Raw genomic sequence first — 18110 nt, 5'->3', positions numbered from 1 at the left:
AATAGGCAAGGCCCCTGCCCTCAAAAAGCTCACCATATTTGAGTGGAGGCTGGGAATATAGAGGCAGATATGAAAACATAATTTTACTATAGTAGGGTTAAGTTATGAAATATTTGCACAAATACAGAAGGGAGTGCATTTAAGTCAGGTAAGTCTTTCTAGCTTGGAAGACCCCTGACCTAAGGGGAAAGTGTTATTTAGGTGTGAGCAGGGCAGAACAAGAGGAACTAACCTCTTTACTTCCCCCCCCCTTTTTTTAAACCTCTTTATTTCTGTTGTATCACCTAAAATTACTTTCATTTTTTTGGTGGACATATACCTCCCCCGAACCCTGGGCTCTGGCTGTGCAGCAGGCTTAGACGCCTTTCTCCTTACCCAAGCCTGAGTCTTCATTCAGTCTCCAGCCAGGCAACCATCTTACAGTCACACTCCCCTCATGGTAACCATATTCTATATTCTAGGACAGCGATGCCTAACATAAATACTACATTCTCTATTAGCCACATTTAAGAAGTAAAAACAAACAAATGAAATTATTTTAATATATTTTATTTAATCCAATGTATCTGAAATATTTCATCCTTAAAATAAAAATATTGAGATATTTTAGGGGTATTTTTTTGTACTAAGTCTTTGAAATCTAGTGTATATTTTACACTTTCTCAATTCTGACTAGCCACATTTCAAGTGCTCAATTACCACATGTGGCTAGTGGCTACTGTATTGGACAGTGTAACTCTAAAATTCTGCTTCCATGAGTATACTTGGTAATTCTCCATTAAACAGATAAGGCCCATCAGACAGAGGCATTACTATATATTTACTTTAAGCCTCTGTACTCCCAGTCAAGGCCCTGAGAACAATTCCGAAGAAGAAAAGGCCTACGAGGTTTTAGCCAGAGCGAGCACTCCCTTTAAATGTCAGACCTAGACAATTAACCCTAAATTGATCCCAAACTTGCTTTTAGCAATCACAGATCCACAGTGCCTCACAGACACATTTAACTCCAAGGGTCTCCAGGTTGTTCTCTGGCCAGGAGAACATCCACAACAAAGACTTGTTATCTCACTAATGTGACAGTACCTTCACAGGGCAGCCTGGAGAGCCTTTGATGAAAGGGCATCCGTCCTACCCCTCTGGTTCTGGTTGGGACTAGGCACCACTTGCCACTTGGGATTGAAAGGGGCTAAATATATTTGGCACAATATCAGACACCCTGTGTTAGATTCTGGCATCAACAATAATCACGTGGGAGGGGCACCAGACTGGCTCACTCGTAGAGCACGCGACTCTAGATCTCAGGATCCTGAGTTCCAGCCCTATGCTGGATACGGAGCCTACATAAACTAAAAAATTTTTAAAAAGGTAAAGGAAAAAGTCACACGGGAGAAAAATATTAAAATCTAATTAAAACACTTCTGCAAACTAGGAAAAGAAAGAAACATGGGTATTCCATGGGAGAATTGGAAATCCACAGATAAGAGTTCAATCTCCTCAAAGTGAACCAAGAACCAGAGGCCCATAAAAGGTGTTTTGCCCAAGGTCATCCAGCAAATCTGTAGGGGTGATAATGAGCTCTGTACCCTTTCCACTACCCCGCTCCACACTATCTTCACTCACTGAAAAATATTTTAATTGGAGACACTGTGCCATCTCCAGGGTTTTCCTAAATTACCTGCAGAGGATGACCCGCACCAGGAAGACCGGTCAGCGCTCCCCCAACTCTGACTCAGAAGCCAGCCGCCCTGAATAGGATTGTAGCGCCGCAATTCCCCACATTCTGGAGTCCTGGGCGGAGGAGGCTACTAGGGCGGTTCTTTGGCCAACTCCACACCTTCCGGAGCCTGGCCTGGCCCGCCCCAGCCCAGCCGCGCCGCTGTGGCCCAGTTCCTGCGCCTGTAGGATGTGCCGCCCTCTGAAAGCGATCCCTGGGGCTTGGACTCCCTCCAGCCTCAGGGGTCTGGCAACTAACGGCTCCGGCCTCGCAGGGGTCGCTGGAGGCTCCTGTCTGAGATCCCAGGTTTGCTGGGGGTCTCTCTGGGCGAGAGGACTTCCCAGGGCACTGGCGGTCCACAGCCCCGCTTTCTGCGCCCAAGAAAGACAGCCTCGTGCCTCAAAGCTTTGCTGAGCCGAAGCTGCCCGACCAGCGGTGTCCCCTCCGCTTTCCCCGCCGGAGTGTCCGCCGGGCAGGCGCCGGCACAGCGCAACCTCCCGGCCCTGCGCACCGGGAACCGTTTCCGGGGCGGATGCTTTTTGTAGCTGACCCGGCGCGGCCGGTGACGCCAAGACCCAGACGGAAGTGCGGGCGGAGGAGCCCGAGCCGGAGCCGGAGCCGGAGCCGGATCCCGAGCCTGAGCCCCAGCCGGGAGCAGGTCTCGGGGGCTCCGGGCTGTGGGAACCGCTGGGCCTGGCAGCGATGGCGACCCTGTGGGGAGGCTTCCTTCGGCTTGGCTCCTTGCTCAGCCTGTCCTTCCTGGCGCTCTCAGTGCTGCTGCTGGTGCAGCTGTCAGACGCCGCCAAGGTGAGTCCGCCCAGCCTTCGCTCCAGACAGGAGCTCCTCCCCTGCTCCGGCCTTGCGGAAACTGAGTCGGCCAACCTGCTCCCCACCCCATTCGTCTTCCAGCCCTGCCGGCCGGACCCCTAGCTTCATAGCTCTTGCAGCACCCCCACCCAACACCCTACTACCTGACAGCACTCTCGCCGTCCAGCCCTGACAGTCTGACAGTCACTGCCCCCACTGCCACCCGTAGCCCTGACACTACTCCCCCTTTTCCTCCTGATACCCCGCCCCCGTCCCCAGCTCCACCCATCACAGTGCCCGCAGCCTGGACAGCAACTCCTCCACCTCCTAGACATTTCCCTTCCCAGCCCCGACAGCACCCACCTCAGACTTTATAACCTTTCCAACTCTGAGAGCCTTTAACTTTCCACCCTTAAGCTCCTTAAGTCTACCGCCGCCCTCCACCTGCCTCACAGCCAGCCTTCTTCCTGCCCCGCCCCCATTCCCTAAACCAAAATTACGAGAAGCCTCCAGCCCACGGAAATCTTCCCGGTTAGGACCTAACTCATTTCAACTCATCCCTGAACTAGTTGCCTTGCCTCTCCTGGCAGCCTTTCTTCCCACTGGGACCTGCACAGAGTCTCACCAGCCTAATATCCTGACCTAACTCCCTCCAGGATCTCTTGGCCCCTTTTTTGCCGCCTTTCTTCCTGATATTTTAGTGGGGAAGGAAGGGTCCAAACTACAAGGGAGGTAAAGTTGTAGCATTCTCCCCTGCTCCACTTCCTGGTCCTTCTAGGCTCCTCATGCTACTCTTTAGTCCCCTCCATGCTCCTACCCTCCACACCTGCTCTGCCCCCGTACACACTTGTGCTTTCTCCTTGATGAGCTAGTTCCTTATTGGGGAAAACAGAAGGAATTCACATTAATATGATGGGAAAACAGAGTGAAATTGCATCTTTTAAAAATAGCTTTAATCTAGAGTATCTTTAAATACAGGGGCTGGGAAAGACAGATTAAATGCAGACAGATCAGGGGGTTTTGATTGGGAGTTCTTTTTGAAATCTTTCCTACCTCCCACCAGAAATAGGGACAACAGCGAGGTTCCTGTCTTTCAAAACATTGCTGGCATCCTCTGCATATCTCCTGTCATCACTTTAAGAGTGTATTGTAATGATGTATTTATCTGTCAGTCTCCATTACTAGGGTGTGTCCTCATTACTGGCAGGAACCATGTCTTACACTTATCTGAATCCACTTCATTGAGCACAAGTTCCAACACTGAGCAAATGCTCACTGAGTGGTTGCCGAATGAATGCATTGTCAACAGCTCTGCCAGGCATAGCACCATGTATAGGAGCAGTGGGCCTTGTCCTCTGGGGACTAATGAGCCACTTGCCTTCTCAGATAAATTCCCCTTTGCTGATGAAGCTTCTCCTATTCCCTGTACTCATACATTTAGTCACCTCTTTCTCCACCCCTTGAAACTTGCTTTATCAGTAGTTATCCTCTTTGTCTACCAGGGATTAGAAGCAAAGTTTCTGGGGAAGCGTAGACCAAACTGATCTCAGCTAGACTCCAGCTACTTGCCTTGCATACTTCCTTTCTAAATATAGCTGGTGTCTCTAAAATTTTCACCCCTTCTGTAGAACTCTGGTCCGAACCCCTTTATCCATATTAGTGCCATTCTACCAAAGGGTCGAAGGATGGTGTTTAGTAGAATTGTGACTTGATTTGTGAGTAATTTTTAGTTTGATTCTTCCCCATCCTTTTGTAATTGGATTCTTGTTTGCAGGCACAGTTATCTGTCTACTGTGTCTTTTTACTGGCAGGTAGATGGTGATAACGTTAGCACAGTTGGACTGTCATGTGACCTATAAAGGTGATTGAGAAATCACAGATCACCTACAGGTATTATTTCAAAATAATTTTATGTAATATATAATGATTCATTAGCGTTACCAAAAAGAAACTGTGACCTTTAAAAACTTTTTATCTCTCAAAACGAAAAGTTTTAGAGTATTTGGCAGGGGATGCTTAGCAAAATGTATATGGTCCAGTTTTTTAAAAATATTGATGCTAAACTGTTAACAAGCTATACTAAGTTTCCATTTTGGTTACAGAATTTCGAGGATGTCCGATGTAAATGTATCTGTCCTCCGTATAAAGATAATTCTGGGCATATTTATAATAAGAACATATCCCAAAAAGATTGGTAAGTATTTTAGATTACTGAATTACCTGTCAGATTTCTTTTTGTGGTTGTCACTGTTAGCCCAGAATGTTCATCCAATGTATTGTTTCCTTTTTAAATACAGTTGACTCTTGAACAATGTAGGGCTTAGGTGTGCTGACCCTGGCACAGTCAAAAGTCTGCATATAACTTTTGACTCCCCCAGAACTTAACTGCTAATAGCCTACTGTTGACCAGAAGCCTTACCAATAAAACAATTGATTCACACACACTTTTATATGTTAAATGTATTATATATTGTATTCTTAGAATAAAGTAAACTAGAGAAAAGAAAATGTTATCAAGACAATCATAGGAAAGAGAAAATACATCTGCAGTACTGTACTGTGTCTATTGAAAAAAATTTGCATACAAGTGGACCCATGCAGTTCAGCCCGTTGTTCAAGGGTCACCTGTATTTCTTTTTAAGTGTGTCAAATTCCACTTCTATTTGAAAAAGTGAGAGTAAGGCCCTGAGTGCGTGATATAAATGTAAACGAATATAGCCAAAATACTAAGCCCCAAATAGGGAGGGTTTTATACAGGACAGAGCTGAGTTTGTGGCACCTACACTGCCCATAGCTACCTTCCTGTGCCCTCTTAAATTTTGTCTCTCTTGCTTTTCCCTGGAAGGTAAGCACACCTCATTTATCTGGGTTATAATTTCCACAACTTGTAGGTTTTGATGATATATTGCCAAATACAGGAGACTATGTTTAAAAGTGTCAAAAGGCTCAGGAAGGAAATGGGAATGAGCCACGTATCTCCTAGTTTTCCCTGTTGGTGTGCCGTGGATATAGGTACATCAAGAAGTGGCTCCCTCAGTCCTTGGGGTATCAGGCAGGCCTGTGATGACTGGGATCTTGACTCACTAGTCACCAGCAGTCTTCTCTAGTTATGGATCTTACAAATGATAGCTTTTCTACATATAGCTTAAAAGATTGGGAAGCAGTTGTTTTGTAGCAGGATGATGGGCTCCTTCTCATGAATTGTGGTATTTTATGATTTGTAAACATGGTCGAATATTGCTGGGATAAGCATATAAGAAGAATAGCTCCAAATGCTAGGAACTTTCACATGTACCTGATTTCACAGCTAAATAGCCAGCAAAACTTTGAAAGCAAAATTAAATTCATTTGGTTACAATATTTCAAGTTGACTTTGAAAAAGAAAAGGCAGCCTCTGAGCATGTTTCTTTTTTCTTCTCTTTTTTTTTTTTGAGCATGTTTCTTTTTTCTGATGCCATTGTCTGTTCTTCCCGTGGTATACATTTAGATTCAATCTGATATTTGATAAGTGTATTCTTGAAAACTTCTTCTGAACTTCTTTTTTTTTTAAGATTTTATTTATTTATTTGAGAGGCAGAGAGAGAGAGATCAGAAGCAGGGAGAGGGAGAAGCAGACTCCCTGCAGAGCAGGGAGCCTGATGTGGGGCTTAATCCCAGGACCCTGGGATCATGTCCTGAGCTGAAGGCAGATGCTTAACGACTGAGCCACCCAGCTGCCCCAACTTCTTCTGAACTTCTGTGCTCCACTTTAAATTGTCTCATACTACAAAGTGATTTAGCCATATTATAGATTTTATATCATCAAGTTACCTTTATGATACAAGAAAGCTCAAATAAGTTTTTAAGTTATTCCTATACATTTTCCAAATACACTAAGCGCTTAAAATTAGTTTAATTTATTATCAGTAATAGAATGTGATGCCTATTATTTGAGTGGCAGGTGAACTCACTGTTCAAGTGTTTAGCACTAATCTTTTCACTGACTTTTTATAATTCCAGGTTCAGACAGAATCATATGCTATTCACTCTGGTTTTTGGTCAAAATAGGGAGCTTTGAAAAGAAATAGTTGAAAACAAGACTTGTTTGCGATTTTTCTTCCCCCTCTCCCTTGCTTCCTTCCTGCATCTCAGCCTTTTACTGGAGATAGATTCTCAGCTGTTAACTGGTTTTAGAAGGATAAGCAGGTTATGATTAATTAGGATGTTGTGACTTTACAAAGCCTCTAATATCTGTTTGGTCCTAGATATAGTTTTACTTTCTGGCTTCCATTTTGTTCCATTGTTAGCTTTAATTCTTTATTGACTTAACGCTGTCTGACAGTAGGAAAGTTTGAGTTCTCTGGTTTGTGTTTGAGGTGTGATGTTAGCTGATAATATCCTTGTTTTGGCACTAGGGGGAGGTGTTGCCTGGTTCCCGGAGTGGTTGAGTTCTGTATCTAGGTTCTGTGTTTTTGACTAGCGGGCCAGACCAACCTTCTTCTCCCACCCCGCACAAATTTTGCGCAGCACTCAATATCTCCTTGTTATTAAACTGTATCTGTACTTAAAGAGAAACACTCAATACTCAACACTTAGCTCCCCAAGTAATTCCTAGGTATTGTTATGAAGCCTTCTGAAGCTGAGTTGGGAAACAAGGAGATAAGTCTTATTTTCCTGAGGTTTAGAGAGCTACAGGGGAGCCAGCCTAGGCAGTAGGAACCCTGGGTTCTGGTCCTTTTAGTTTCTAATCTACTCTGTGACATTGTACGGGTGACCTCTCTGAAAGTATATTGGCCTGGATGACCTCTGTGATTGAATGGGATTTAGTTTCCTCTGCCCATTTTATGCCTGCATCCAGTTGGATACATTACTGGTTTTCTTATATGTTTGCAACAGATAACACAAACTTGTATGGTGTGAGTCGTGGGACCTTACCATACCACCAGTTGAGGCTTATTTTTTTGTTAGTATCGTCGTTAAAATTAAATTACCTGTTAGGGATAACTGATTGAATTTTTATCATTTATGCCATTTTGGGTTTTCTCTCCTATGCCACGGCTCAGAAGGAATGGAACACAAAAAGTAGATTTTGCCGGGCAGAGGGAAAGATGTAGCCTAGAGCATTGGGTGCCCCCAAGAAAGATGGGTGGAATGAGATAGGATGCTATCAGTTCTTCAGACAGCCAGAAGTGCCTGAGGAAGAGATGACAAAAGAAAATTGCCCAGCAGTTGACAGGACAGGAGAGTTTTGCCTACTTTTGCTGAAGGTGAACAGAGTAGTAGGCTCTTAATAGTTGGGGAGAGTCATAATTTAATTATTTCCTAGAATTGACAGATTTCTGGGAAAAGATTTTTTTGATGGAATTGCTTTTTTCATAAGCCATAAATAAATGGCCTAGAAAATGGGGAAAAAAATAAAGAACATCCAACAACAAAGACATTTAGACTTTTATTATTTTTTATATACTTCTGGGTAATCAGTTTTCATTTTTAAATATTTCTCTTGTCATAATCCTATTTCTTCATGTTTTCAATAGACTTTTACTCATTTAGAAAGGTAGTTGTTTCTTTTTTTTTGAAAAGTAATTGTTTCTTACTGCACCTTTGAGTGCCCAGTTTCCAGAGTTTCAGAATTTAGCAACTGTTCAGTGTGATTAGCCATTCATACACCACTCTGGCAGTTAAGATTGATGTTAATTCATAAAAGAGATAATCTCACATTTGAACAATGCCCCAAGATACTTTAAATCATTTAAAGCAGTTTTTTCTTGGTAAATGAACAAGTCTAACTATAACTGGATGTGCTAAGTAGTTTTTGATTCCATCTGAGACTTTTCAGGTGCATTTTTTAACTGTTAGCAGCAGTTTTGAAAATAGCCACTGCATATGTGTCTTTATGGTTCTTAGACTGTTAAATCTCACCCAATTGCTAATACTGAGAGAGCAAATGATTTCATTTCCCTTATTATTTGTTCCTTGAATTCTTAAGTTCAGTGATTATTCTGGATCTCAGGAAAGTTTTGATCAGTATAAGTAGAAAATCCAGGTAGGCTGAAGCAATATTTTATCCTTGTTTTTTCAGTGATTGCCTTCATGTTGTGGATCCCATGCCTGTGCGTGGGCCTGATGTAGAAGCATACTGTCTACGCTGTGAATGCAAATACGAGGAAAGAAGCTCTGTTACGATCAAGGTAAAAAAAAAAAAAAGAAAGAAAAATTCATCTCTTCTGCTTCTGGAATAGTTTTTGATGGTATCTAGACAAGAAAGAAAATTTTGGACATCTGAATTCTATTTCATTCATTCAACCGCTGTTCTTCCCTCCCCTCCCCATCATCCACTAACCCCTTCCTTTCTCATCCCCAGTACCAGCCCCATAGGAACAGTGGGTCTGTTCTCTGCCTGCTTCATTGAGATGCTTTGTGGATTACTTAGGACATGTTACATAGGTGTGATATGTGAAATGGCACAAAAATGCCCTGTGTGAAATTAGCATATCCTGAAATATATCCCAGCATTTCTGTGGGCCACGTATGTCAGAAGCTAGTGAGAGCACAGCATGACTAGGCCCTTTTCTTCCTGCCCTCTCAACCCTTAGGGAAAAAAATAGAGAGACTCTCCTAGAAGTATCACTTCTGGATTCTAAGATTTCCTTTATTTTTTATAGGAAGTAGAATGTAGATCACTCTCATCATCATTTGGACCTCTAATGAGTTCAATTACTTAATTATGGTGGCTAAACAGTTCTTCTCCCCAATTTTTTTATATGAAGCTTCCCATTCATTCCCCCTTCCCCCAAGAAAAGCCCTCATGGAGAATCTGGGGTGGTCAGCTGTAACAGTGTAACAGTTACAAAGATTTCTGTGAGAGAGTTCCTACTCCAGCAGGGTGCTGTCCTGTAGAAAAAGCCTCACTGTACTTTTTTATTTTTCAGCTAAGTTTTTGATGTGTAATTTCAGACCCTAAAAGCTACTCATTGTAAGTGTACAAGTGAATAAATTTTAGGAAATTTAAAACAATTTTTAAAAATTTAGTGTTAAAAACATTCCCATCACCCCAAAAAGATCCCTCATGCCCATTTACAGTTAATCTCATTCCCTCCCCTAGCCTTAGACAATCACTAGTCTGCTTTGTGTCTCTACAGATCTGAATATTTCATATAAATAGAATCATACAACATGTGGTCTTCTGTGACTGGTTCCTTTCGGTTAGCATAATGTCTTTGAGGTTTATCCATGTTGTAACAAGTTATCAGTATTTAATTCCTTTCTATTACTGAATATCATTTTATTATATGAATATAACATATTTTCATTATCCATTCATCGGTTGATAGACATTTGGGTTATTTCCAGATTTTTACTATTATGAATAATGCTGTCATAAATATCTGGGCACATGTCTTTGTGTGGATATATGTTTTCCTGTCAGGTAGATTCCTTAGAGAGGTAAGTTTATTTTAACTTTTTAAGAGACTGCCTGATTGTTTTCCAAAATGGTTGTCCCATTTTACATTCCCACCAACGATGTGTGAGGGTTCAGTTTTGCCACACCCTTGCTATCATTTGGTACTAATTATAGCCATCCTAGAGGTGGTGGGGGAAGGGTGTCACACTGTACTTTTTGACAGCATACGGATTAAGATCTCAGGAAAATCACTGGCCTGAAATGTATTTTTGTATATCTAAATTAATCTAAAAGAGTATTCTGTTGAAATTCATCTGAATTAAATTTTTTGTTAGGGTTCCTTTAAATTGTCTAAGCACGTGCTGCTGAATCTAGGACACTGTATTCAGGTAAAAAAAGAAAACTGGTGTGTGAGCAGTGGTGACAAATGATTTGCAGTAGGTGAAGTTGGAGTTTTAAAGACTCATAATAAGATCCCAAAGACAAAATGCTTTCTTTTCTCTTTTTCTTCCTTTCTTTGTTTTTTTTATTTTTTTTAAAGATTTTATTTATTTATTTGACAGAGACACAGTGAGAGGGGGAACACAAGCAGGGGGAGTGGGAGAGGGAGAAGCAGGCTTCCCGTGGAGCGGGGAGCCCGATGCGGGGCTCTGTCCCAGGACCCTGGGATCATGACCTGAGCTGAAGGCAGAGGCTTAACCGACTGAGCCACCCAGGCACCCCTCTTTTTCTTTAAACAAGATTTTGGTGAAGAGTTGAGTTTGTTTATGTTGGAATCTGGTTTGTATAGTAATCCTATATCACAAAATTCTGATTTCTTGGCTTGAATAGAGATGTAACTTACTTTCAACTTCCTTTAGGTTACCATTATAATTTATCTCTCCATTTTGGGCCTTCTACTTCTATACATGGTTTACCTTACTCTGGTTGAGCCCATACTGAAGCGACGCCTGTTTGGACACTCACAATTGATACAGAGCGATGACGATGTTGGGGTAAGTACTTGGCATGCCCCAGCTGGTGTATGGCCAGTCTCTGTCATCACCTGATATAAAGAGCAAGTGAAAAATAGTTGCAGATAGATGTTCATGTGCTGGAGCAGATCCTCAACTAGAGAAGCTAAGGACTGTTTTAATTTAGTATATGTCTCTTCATGAGGAAATTGCTCTGGATAGCCATCAATATGGTGGTCTAAATTGATGATCATTGGTGACTATGCTGTACAAGGCTTTGCCCTTTAGTATCAAGGACACAATGTTCATTACCTTTCCCTGTTTACACTGAGAAAAGCTTCTGAGATAGACTTCTCCCCAAGCTCCTGCCTGAATACCATTCCTGTCAACATGACCAAATATATAGAAGGCAAAGAGGCTTTAGTGATGGGAAGCATGAAGACAGTGTTCTTTTCTTAAGGAAGTGCAGCTTGATAACCTGCTGATGTTTTATATTTCTTTTCTCCTCCTTCTTAAAAAATCTCTGATCTTTAGAGAAAAACAAAACCATCATTCCCGCTTCTCTTCCTGTCTTAAAAACACATTTCTATTTATACATATAGTTGGTATAATCAGTGTATAAATTGTTTTGTGGTCTCCTTTTTGTATTAACATTACTTCTTTAAAAAATGTCTGGTAATTAAAAAAAAAGATGTCTGGTAATTGACATAGTCCACAAACTTGTTATTCAGTATAGCTTAGAATTATATTGTTTTGTCATTAACCTGTTCGGGCCTATTTTCAAATTTTCTACTATTTTAGTATTCTCTATATAATTATTTTTAGAAATTACTTTTTTTTTTAAGATTTTATTTATTTTTTGACAGAGAGAGACACAGAGAGAGGGAACACAAGCAGAGGGAGTGGGAGAGGGAGAGGGAGAAGCAGGCTTCCCGCCGAGCAGGGAGCCCGATGTGGGGCTCGATACCAGGACACTGGGATCATGACCTGAGCCAAAGGCAGACGCTTAACAACTGAGCCACCCAGGCGCCCCATAGAAATTACTTTTTATTTTGGATTACTTTATTGGCCTACGTTCCTTAAAATAGACAAAATTCAATAGAGTTTCAAGAACCAATTCCAAAGCTAAAGCCAGGGTGAACCCTTGCTAACTATAGTCAGAAGTCCTTTTACCCTGGAATGGCTTGTGGACCTGTTGATAAAAGATGGGAAGAGGGAATCCTGACTGGATGGCTGGAGTTATTACTACAAACAGAGCCTGCTTTTTGATCAATACATTGTTATCATATGAATATCAATTATGAATACTCGACTTATTTGGGCAAGATTTCATTTATGTTTTGTCAAGAACTTTCATAGAAACACCTGTTTGCCTCTTTTTTCCTTCCTTATTAGCTCAACCAACACATAATAACTTTTCTGTATCAGGTCCTCTGCTAGGTACTAGGAATAGAGAGATGAATAAAACAGAAACAGACATGTAAAAGAAATGACTAATTATGGTATGTTTCCACCTTTTATTTTTAATCATATAAGAAATGCCTATTCATTTTTGAAAACTATCAGGAGGGGATTATTGATAGGCTGGGAGAAAGGTCAAGACTAGAGATCTGATGTGGTCAAAAACCAGGCATATGGGGCTGATGAGGAAAGAGAGCTGGAAGGACAGGAGGTTGTGTACTAGAAGCATTAGAATCTCCAATACTGTTCCTGGGTCACTTTTCATTCACATATGACAGATTTTTCTCAGCCTCAACAGCACTGACATTTTAGGTTGGATAATTGTTTTTTTTTTTTAAGATCTTATTTATTTATTAGAGAGAGAGTGAGAGAAAGCATGAGCAGGGGAGAGGGAGAGGGACAAGTGGACTCCCTGCTAGGCAGGGAGCCCGATGTGGGGCTCCATCCCAGGACCCTGGGATCAGGACCTGAGCTGCAGGCAGACGCTTAACCCACTGAGCCACCCAGGCGCCCCTAGGTTGGGTAATTCTTTGTTGGGGGGGGTTTCCTGTTCATTGTAAGATATTTAGCAGTATCCCTGACCTCTACCCACTAGATGCTGGTAGCACCTCTCATCCTATTTGTGATAATCAGAAGTGTTCACAGATATTGCCTGATGTCCCTGGGGGACAAAATCACCCCCAGTTGAGAACGAACATATGAACATGTTTTGTATCAAAGGCCACAGAAACTATTTCTTTTTTTTTTTTTAAGCTTTTATTTACATATTTGACAGAGAGAGACACAGCGAGAGCAGGAACACAGGCAGGGGGAGTGGGAGAGGGAGAAGCAGGCTTCCCGCTGAGCAGGGAGCCCGATGCGGGGCTCGACCCCAGGACCCTGGGATCATGACCTGAGCCGAAGGCAGACGCTTAACGACTGAGCCACCCAGGCACCCCTACATAAACTATTTCTTAATAGGCACATGGATAGATAGAAAGTCTGACTTAAACTATATCCTTTACAGTATTAAATATTTGGTTCCTGATTTTAGAAATAAACTATTAATGTAATGCACATAGAACATAAAAGAAATGGATGCACAAATATGTAGATGAAAACATGTAGGAAAGGCATTTGATTGGTGGGGTCATGTGCTTGATAACCATTTTGTTCACCAGTGATTGATTCTGTGCATATATTAACTGAAAACATCTCTGAGAGTCCTGGCTGACTCTTGGATATCTGTTGAATTAATTCTGGGCAGAGAGAGGTTTTCTAACCTCTAGCTGTGAATTTATGGTAACTACTCTGTACAAAAAAGGTTAAATTTAAATTTCTACAATTGTTGCTTATCTTAACATGAGAATTTGTTACTATTTATCTGCTTTTAAAAATGTTTCTGTTTAATTCTCAGTTACATCCTTTCATCTTGTTTCATTTTTGTTCATTGTAGAGCATTTTAAATCAAGTGAGAGTTAGTACAAATAGTTAAGAAGCTCACTGCAAGTAGTCACAATATTTATCGTATCATATATCCATGACACATCATTACTATTATCAAAGCATTATATTAAAACATGTTTTGTGTTTATTGTAATTTTATCAGGTGTAAAAAGAACAAACATATAAAAAGGGTAAATCTCTATTTGCATTCTTCTAGCATCCATGGCCACGAGCAGCTAGTTCATTCTTGTTCTGATAGGTGGAAAATGGACAAAAGGATTAACTGGTTTGTTTAGTCCTTTAAATTTGTTCCTTAAGGAAGTTTTGCTCCCCCTACCTTGAAGGGTAGATAACAGGACTATGAAATTGAGAGCTGCTCTGCTGAGAAAGTACATCCTTCTTCCCAGTCTTGTTTATGTCAAAATAAACTAATGGTAATACTATTTTATATACAAGTTCACTGAAGCATTGTATTCCCAAAGAGTCATTTTAATCCACTTGAACAAAATCAGTGTGTTGAGATGATATGACACCAAGTCAAGGTGAGTTGAGCTAAGTCGTGTGTTCATTTGTTAGATGACCTCGGATCAGTTTATTTCCTTATGGGAAACCAAGTAATCCAACAACTTTAGCCTTCCTCGTTCCTGACTTTTTTTTTCCTTAAATCTTTGAAACATTTTGAACTTCATGGAATTGTTTTTATTACTTTCATTTGTAAGATTAAAAATAAAAAAAATGGGTCTTGCTGTTTGCCTCTCTTGTAACAAGTTGTTACCTAAATTAAGCGAAAATTTGAGGAAATTTCGGTAAAGAAGGCAGGGAAAGATTCCTTATAGAAAACTTTTTGATGTCTTTGAAATGTAGACATTGCATAAGTGCCTTACTGTAAAAAGAAGACCAGGTGTTGTAACTCCACATAGTTAAAGTTGTATATATAGTTATGTGGTTGTGTATCGCTTTCCATAGACATGCTAACTCCTGTCTTGGATGTATAATAGAACTTTTGTAAACATGCACAGCAAAACAATATTTCTTTCTTTGAGGCAAGGTTTAATGTAAGAGGTACAACTTGTGACTTGGATCCTATGTTGGAACATTTAGAAGCTTTGCTAACACAGGGTTCAGGAAAAAGAGATCAAGGAAAGGGCAAACAAAAGCAATAAATTAGTACTGAATCCTTTTTGTCATTTAGGCAGCTGTGTTTATATCTCATTCATAGATAGATTAGCATGGTGGTTTCCTGTGTCATGACTACAAACATCAGTGGCATTGGTTTACTTTGACTAGGATAGGTTGGTTTTCTACACAGATACCTGGGTAACCCCTCAATAGCCTCTTTCTTAAGGCAGCAACTAACATGGAGGCCCCTGAGTGCTCAGCAGTGAAAGATTCAGGTGTTTATCTAATAAAAATGCTGAAGTAATAAATCCTTAATGTCCTTGGTAATAGAGGGTGATTGTAGCACTTGGGGTTGGAGTTGTGTGTCTTCATTACAGACTGGGGGAGGGGGAAATGAAAAGGATTTTGGAAACCAGTCTGTTTGGTGTATCTGTTAAAGGTGCAGGGAAATATTAAAACCAGTCAAGATAAGATCCTGTCTCCTCTCCCAAGGGTGAATGTGGCCTCAAGCTGGCAAGTAACAATTCTAATATAACAGGAGTCAGGAGAGTAAAAGACAAGTCTTTCCTCTGCCAGATTAGCTATATAGTATTGAATATAGCAAGGAAAATCTCTACTTCCCATATCTGTAACATGTGAATATTAACATGAAAATAGATTTTCTTCCCCTACCTGTCAGGGAAGGCTGGTCTTTAACCTAAATGACCACTGTCACTGTCTTTGTCTTGGTGCTTGCTTCTTACGGGAAATGTCTTTGGAAATGATGACTCCTGGAAACATTTCACAAATACCTCCCCATCACTCAAGCTACTTGAAACACTTATTTCTGTAGTTGAGTTCATCCTACTGGCACTTGAATGCCTAGGAGCGCTTGGCCCAAGAGATGGTCTGTTTGTAAAGTCCAGCCACTCCTATCTCTCTGGCTGGATAATTGCTCTTTTGTGCATGTGTTGTACACTGATCATGCCATCTCTGATGATCTCCATTCCTGGGCTTTCAGGATCACCAGCCTTTTGCAAATGCCCACGATGTGCTGGCCCGCTCCCGCAGCCGAGCCAATGTGCTGAATAAGGTAGAGTATGCCCAGCAACGCTGGAAGCTTCAAGTTCAAGAGCAGCGAAAATCCGTCTTTGACCGTCATGTTGTCCTCAGCTAATTGGAAATCAAATTGAAGATGATTAGAAAGAAATGAGGCAGACAACTGAAGAAAATTGACTGAGTTTTCCTGGGTTTTATTTTAATACCCTGTTGATTTCACCAACTCTTGCTGGGAAATTCAGAATTGGAAACAGAAATGTGCTTGGTATTTTCTTTTCTTGTTAACATATTAATATAGGCATTTTTAAGAGCACACACCTCAAAGTCAGCCAATTAACCTTTTTCCTATTTGTGACTTTTACTAATAAAAATAATTCTGCCTGTAAATTATCTTGAAGTCCTTTACCTGGAACAAGCACTCTCTTTTTCACCATACAGTTTTAACTTGGTTTTCAAGATAATTTTCAGGTGGTTTCTTTCTTTCTTTCTTATTTTCTTTTTCTTTCTCTTTCTTTCTTTCTTTCTTTCTTTCTTTCTTTCTTTCTTTCTTTCTTTCTTTCTTTCTTTCTTTCTTTCTTTCTTTCTTTCTTTCTTTCTTTCTTTTCTTTTCTTTTCTTTTCTTTTCTTTTCTTTCTTTCTGGCAGGGGAGGGGAGGGATGTGTGGGAAGTGGTTAACATAACTTTTCTCAAGTCACTTTACTAAACAAACTTTTGTAAATAGACTTAACATTCTATTTTCAAGTTTCATTTATATTTTGCAGTGTAGCCAGCCTCATCAAAGCCCTGACTTACCCATTTGAATTTTGCACTGACTATATTATCTAGGTATCTGGTTGGCCTGTGGCTGCACTTATGGTAAAGTGGATCTGAACTACCTGGTGGCTCTTCATAAAATGCAGATTTTCCTCATGTACTGTGATGTCTGATGCAATGCATCCTAGGACAAACTAGCAATTTGCTAGTTTACTCTAATGACTAAACATAGTCTGGTGTGTGTGGTCTTTCTCATCTTCTAGTATCTTTAAGGATGAATCCTAAGAACTTGGACACTTGAAATAAAGGAATTTTCTTTTAACCCCAAGCATCTCTGGATTGGTGACATACACACATTTTCCACATTTCTGGTCAGGTGGAGAGGCAGCTGTTTGAGCTCTAGTGTGTGCAGCTTTGAACTAAGACTGGAGTTCCTTGCTGGGTGCCTCCCTCTGAAAGGTATAACAGTTATTGGATAACTGGCTTTTTTCCTCCTATGTCCTCTTTGGAATGTAACAATAAAAATAATTTTTAAAACACCAGTGTTTTTCTCCTCCTTCTTTTGCTGTATAATAAACTCGAAGATACAAAGACATTTGGTCCCCTGTTATGAGACTACTCTTTTATAACAGTGGTTCATCATAAAATATTGGTACTCAATTATCTGTGTGTGCATGTGTGTGTGGAGAAGAAGGGAGAAAGAAGAAATGTATGGTACTTAGATGGGGCTCTGAAAGTATACAAATATTATTTTGACAAATTGAGAGATTAAAATTCATGAAGAGAAAAATAAAATGCATGAAGGAGGGCTTGTTCAAAGAAATTCTTGGCAGAAATTAGATTTAAATTACATTAAATTAATAAGGTTGAGGTTTTAGGAGTTCTTAATAGGTTTTTTGGTTAGTAAAAAATAATTTTTTAAACCTACAAACCTAACCTAAAATTATTGATTTTATTGTTAGTATTAAAAGATGTAAGTAAGTTCAACTGCAACCAAGCGGAATTTATCTCAGGTATGCAAGGCTGATTGAACATTCAAAAATCAATTAATAAAATCTATCACAGCAATGGGATAAAGAAGATAAATGACATGATCCTATTAATGCAGAAAAAGTATTTGACACAATCCAACACCCATTTATGTTTAAAAAAAAAAGAAAGTAAACTAGGAATAGAGGAGAAATCCTTCAACTTTATAAAGAACATCTACAGAAACCTACAGCTAACATCATACTTAATGGAAACAGAAGCTTTCCTGTTAAGATGAGGAACAAGGCAAGGATACCCTCTCTCATCACTTCCTTTTCAACATCATACTGCAAGTTTTAGCTAAGGCAATAATAAAAGGAAATAAAAGGTATACAGATTGGGAAGGAAGAAATAAAACTGTCTTTGTTTACAGATGACATGATAGTCTACGTAGAAAATCCAAAAGAATTGACAAAACCCTAAAACT

The 18110-nt window shown here is 40.4% G+C and overlaps 1 protein-coding gene across 2 annotated transcripts; it reads left to right on the top strand.

The window, feature by feature from the left end:
• The first annotated feature begins 609 nt into the window (after positions 1-609).
• On the top strand, positions 610-17193 carry TMEM9B (TMEM9 domain family member B). Of its 2 annotated transcripts, XM_027580767.2 has the most exons (6): positions 2375-2521; positions 4333-4411; positions 4624-4715; positions 8583-8691; positions 10766-10900; positions 15864-17193. In XM_027580767.2, the coding sequence occupies exons 4-6, from the start codon at positions 8608-8610 to the stop codon at positions 16017-16019; spliced, it is 375 nt and encodes a 124-aa protein (XP_027436568.1). In that variant the 5' UTR covers positions 2375-2521; positions 4333-4411; positions 4624-4715; positions 8583-8607; the 3' UTR covers positions 16020-17193. The 2 variants fall into 2 exon arrangements, with proteins under 2 accessions (XP_027436567.1, XP_027436568.1); XM_027580766.2 differs by lacking the exon at positions 4333-4411 and having other exon boundaries at positions 610-2521.
• The last annotated feature ends 917 nt before the right edge of the window (positions 17194-18110 follow it).

Source organism: Zalophus californianus, chromosome 11 (genome assembly GCF_009762305.2).
Source record: "Zalophus californianus isolate mZalCal1 chromosome 11, mZalCal1.pri.v2, whole genome shotgun sequence".
NCBI lineage: Eukaryota > Metazoa > Chordata > Mammalia > Carnivora > Otariidae > Zalophus > Zalophus californianus.
Note: the sequence above shows the minus strand (reverse complement) of the source record. Positions and strands in the feature narration are given on the sequence as shown.

What these genes read in the sequence shown, in the direction of transcription:
- TMEM9B (XM_027580766.2), top strand. Translation starts at nt 2,417, where the DNA reads ATGGCGACCCTGTGGGGAGGCTTCCTTCGGCTTGGCTCCTTGCTCAGC. An exon ending in GAAGCTCTGTTACGATCAAG is followed by an intron (nt 8,692 to 10,765) that starts GTAAAAAAAAAA and finishes AACTTCCTTTAG; the next exon opens with GTTACCATTATAATTTATCT. An exon ending in AGAGCGATGACGATGTTGGG is followed by an intron (nt 10,901 to 15,863) that starts GTAAGTACTTGG and finishes CTGGGCTTTCAG; the next exon opens with GATCACCAGCCTTTTGCAAA.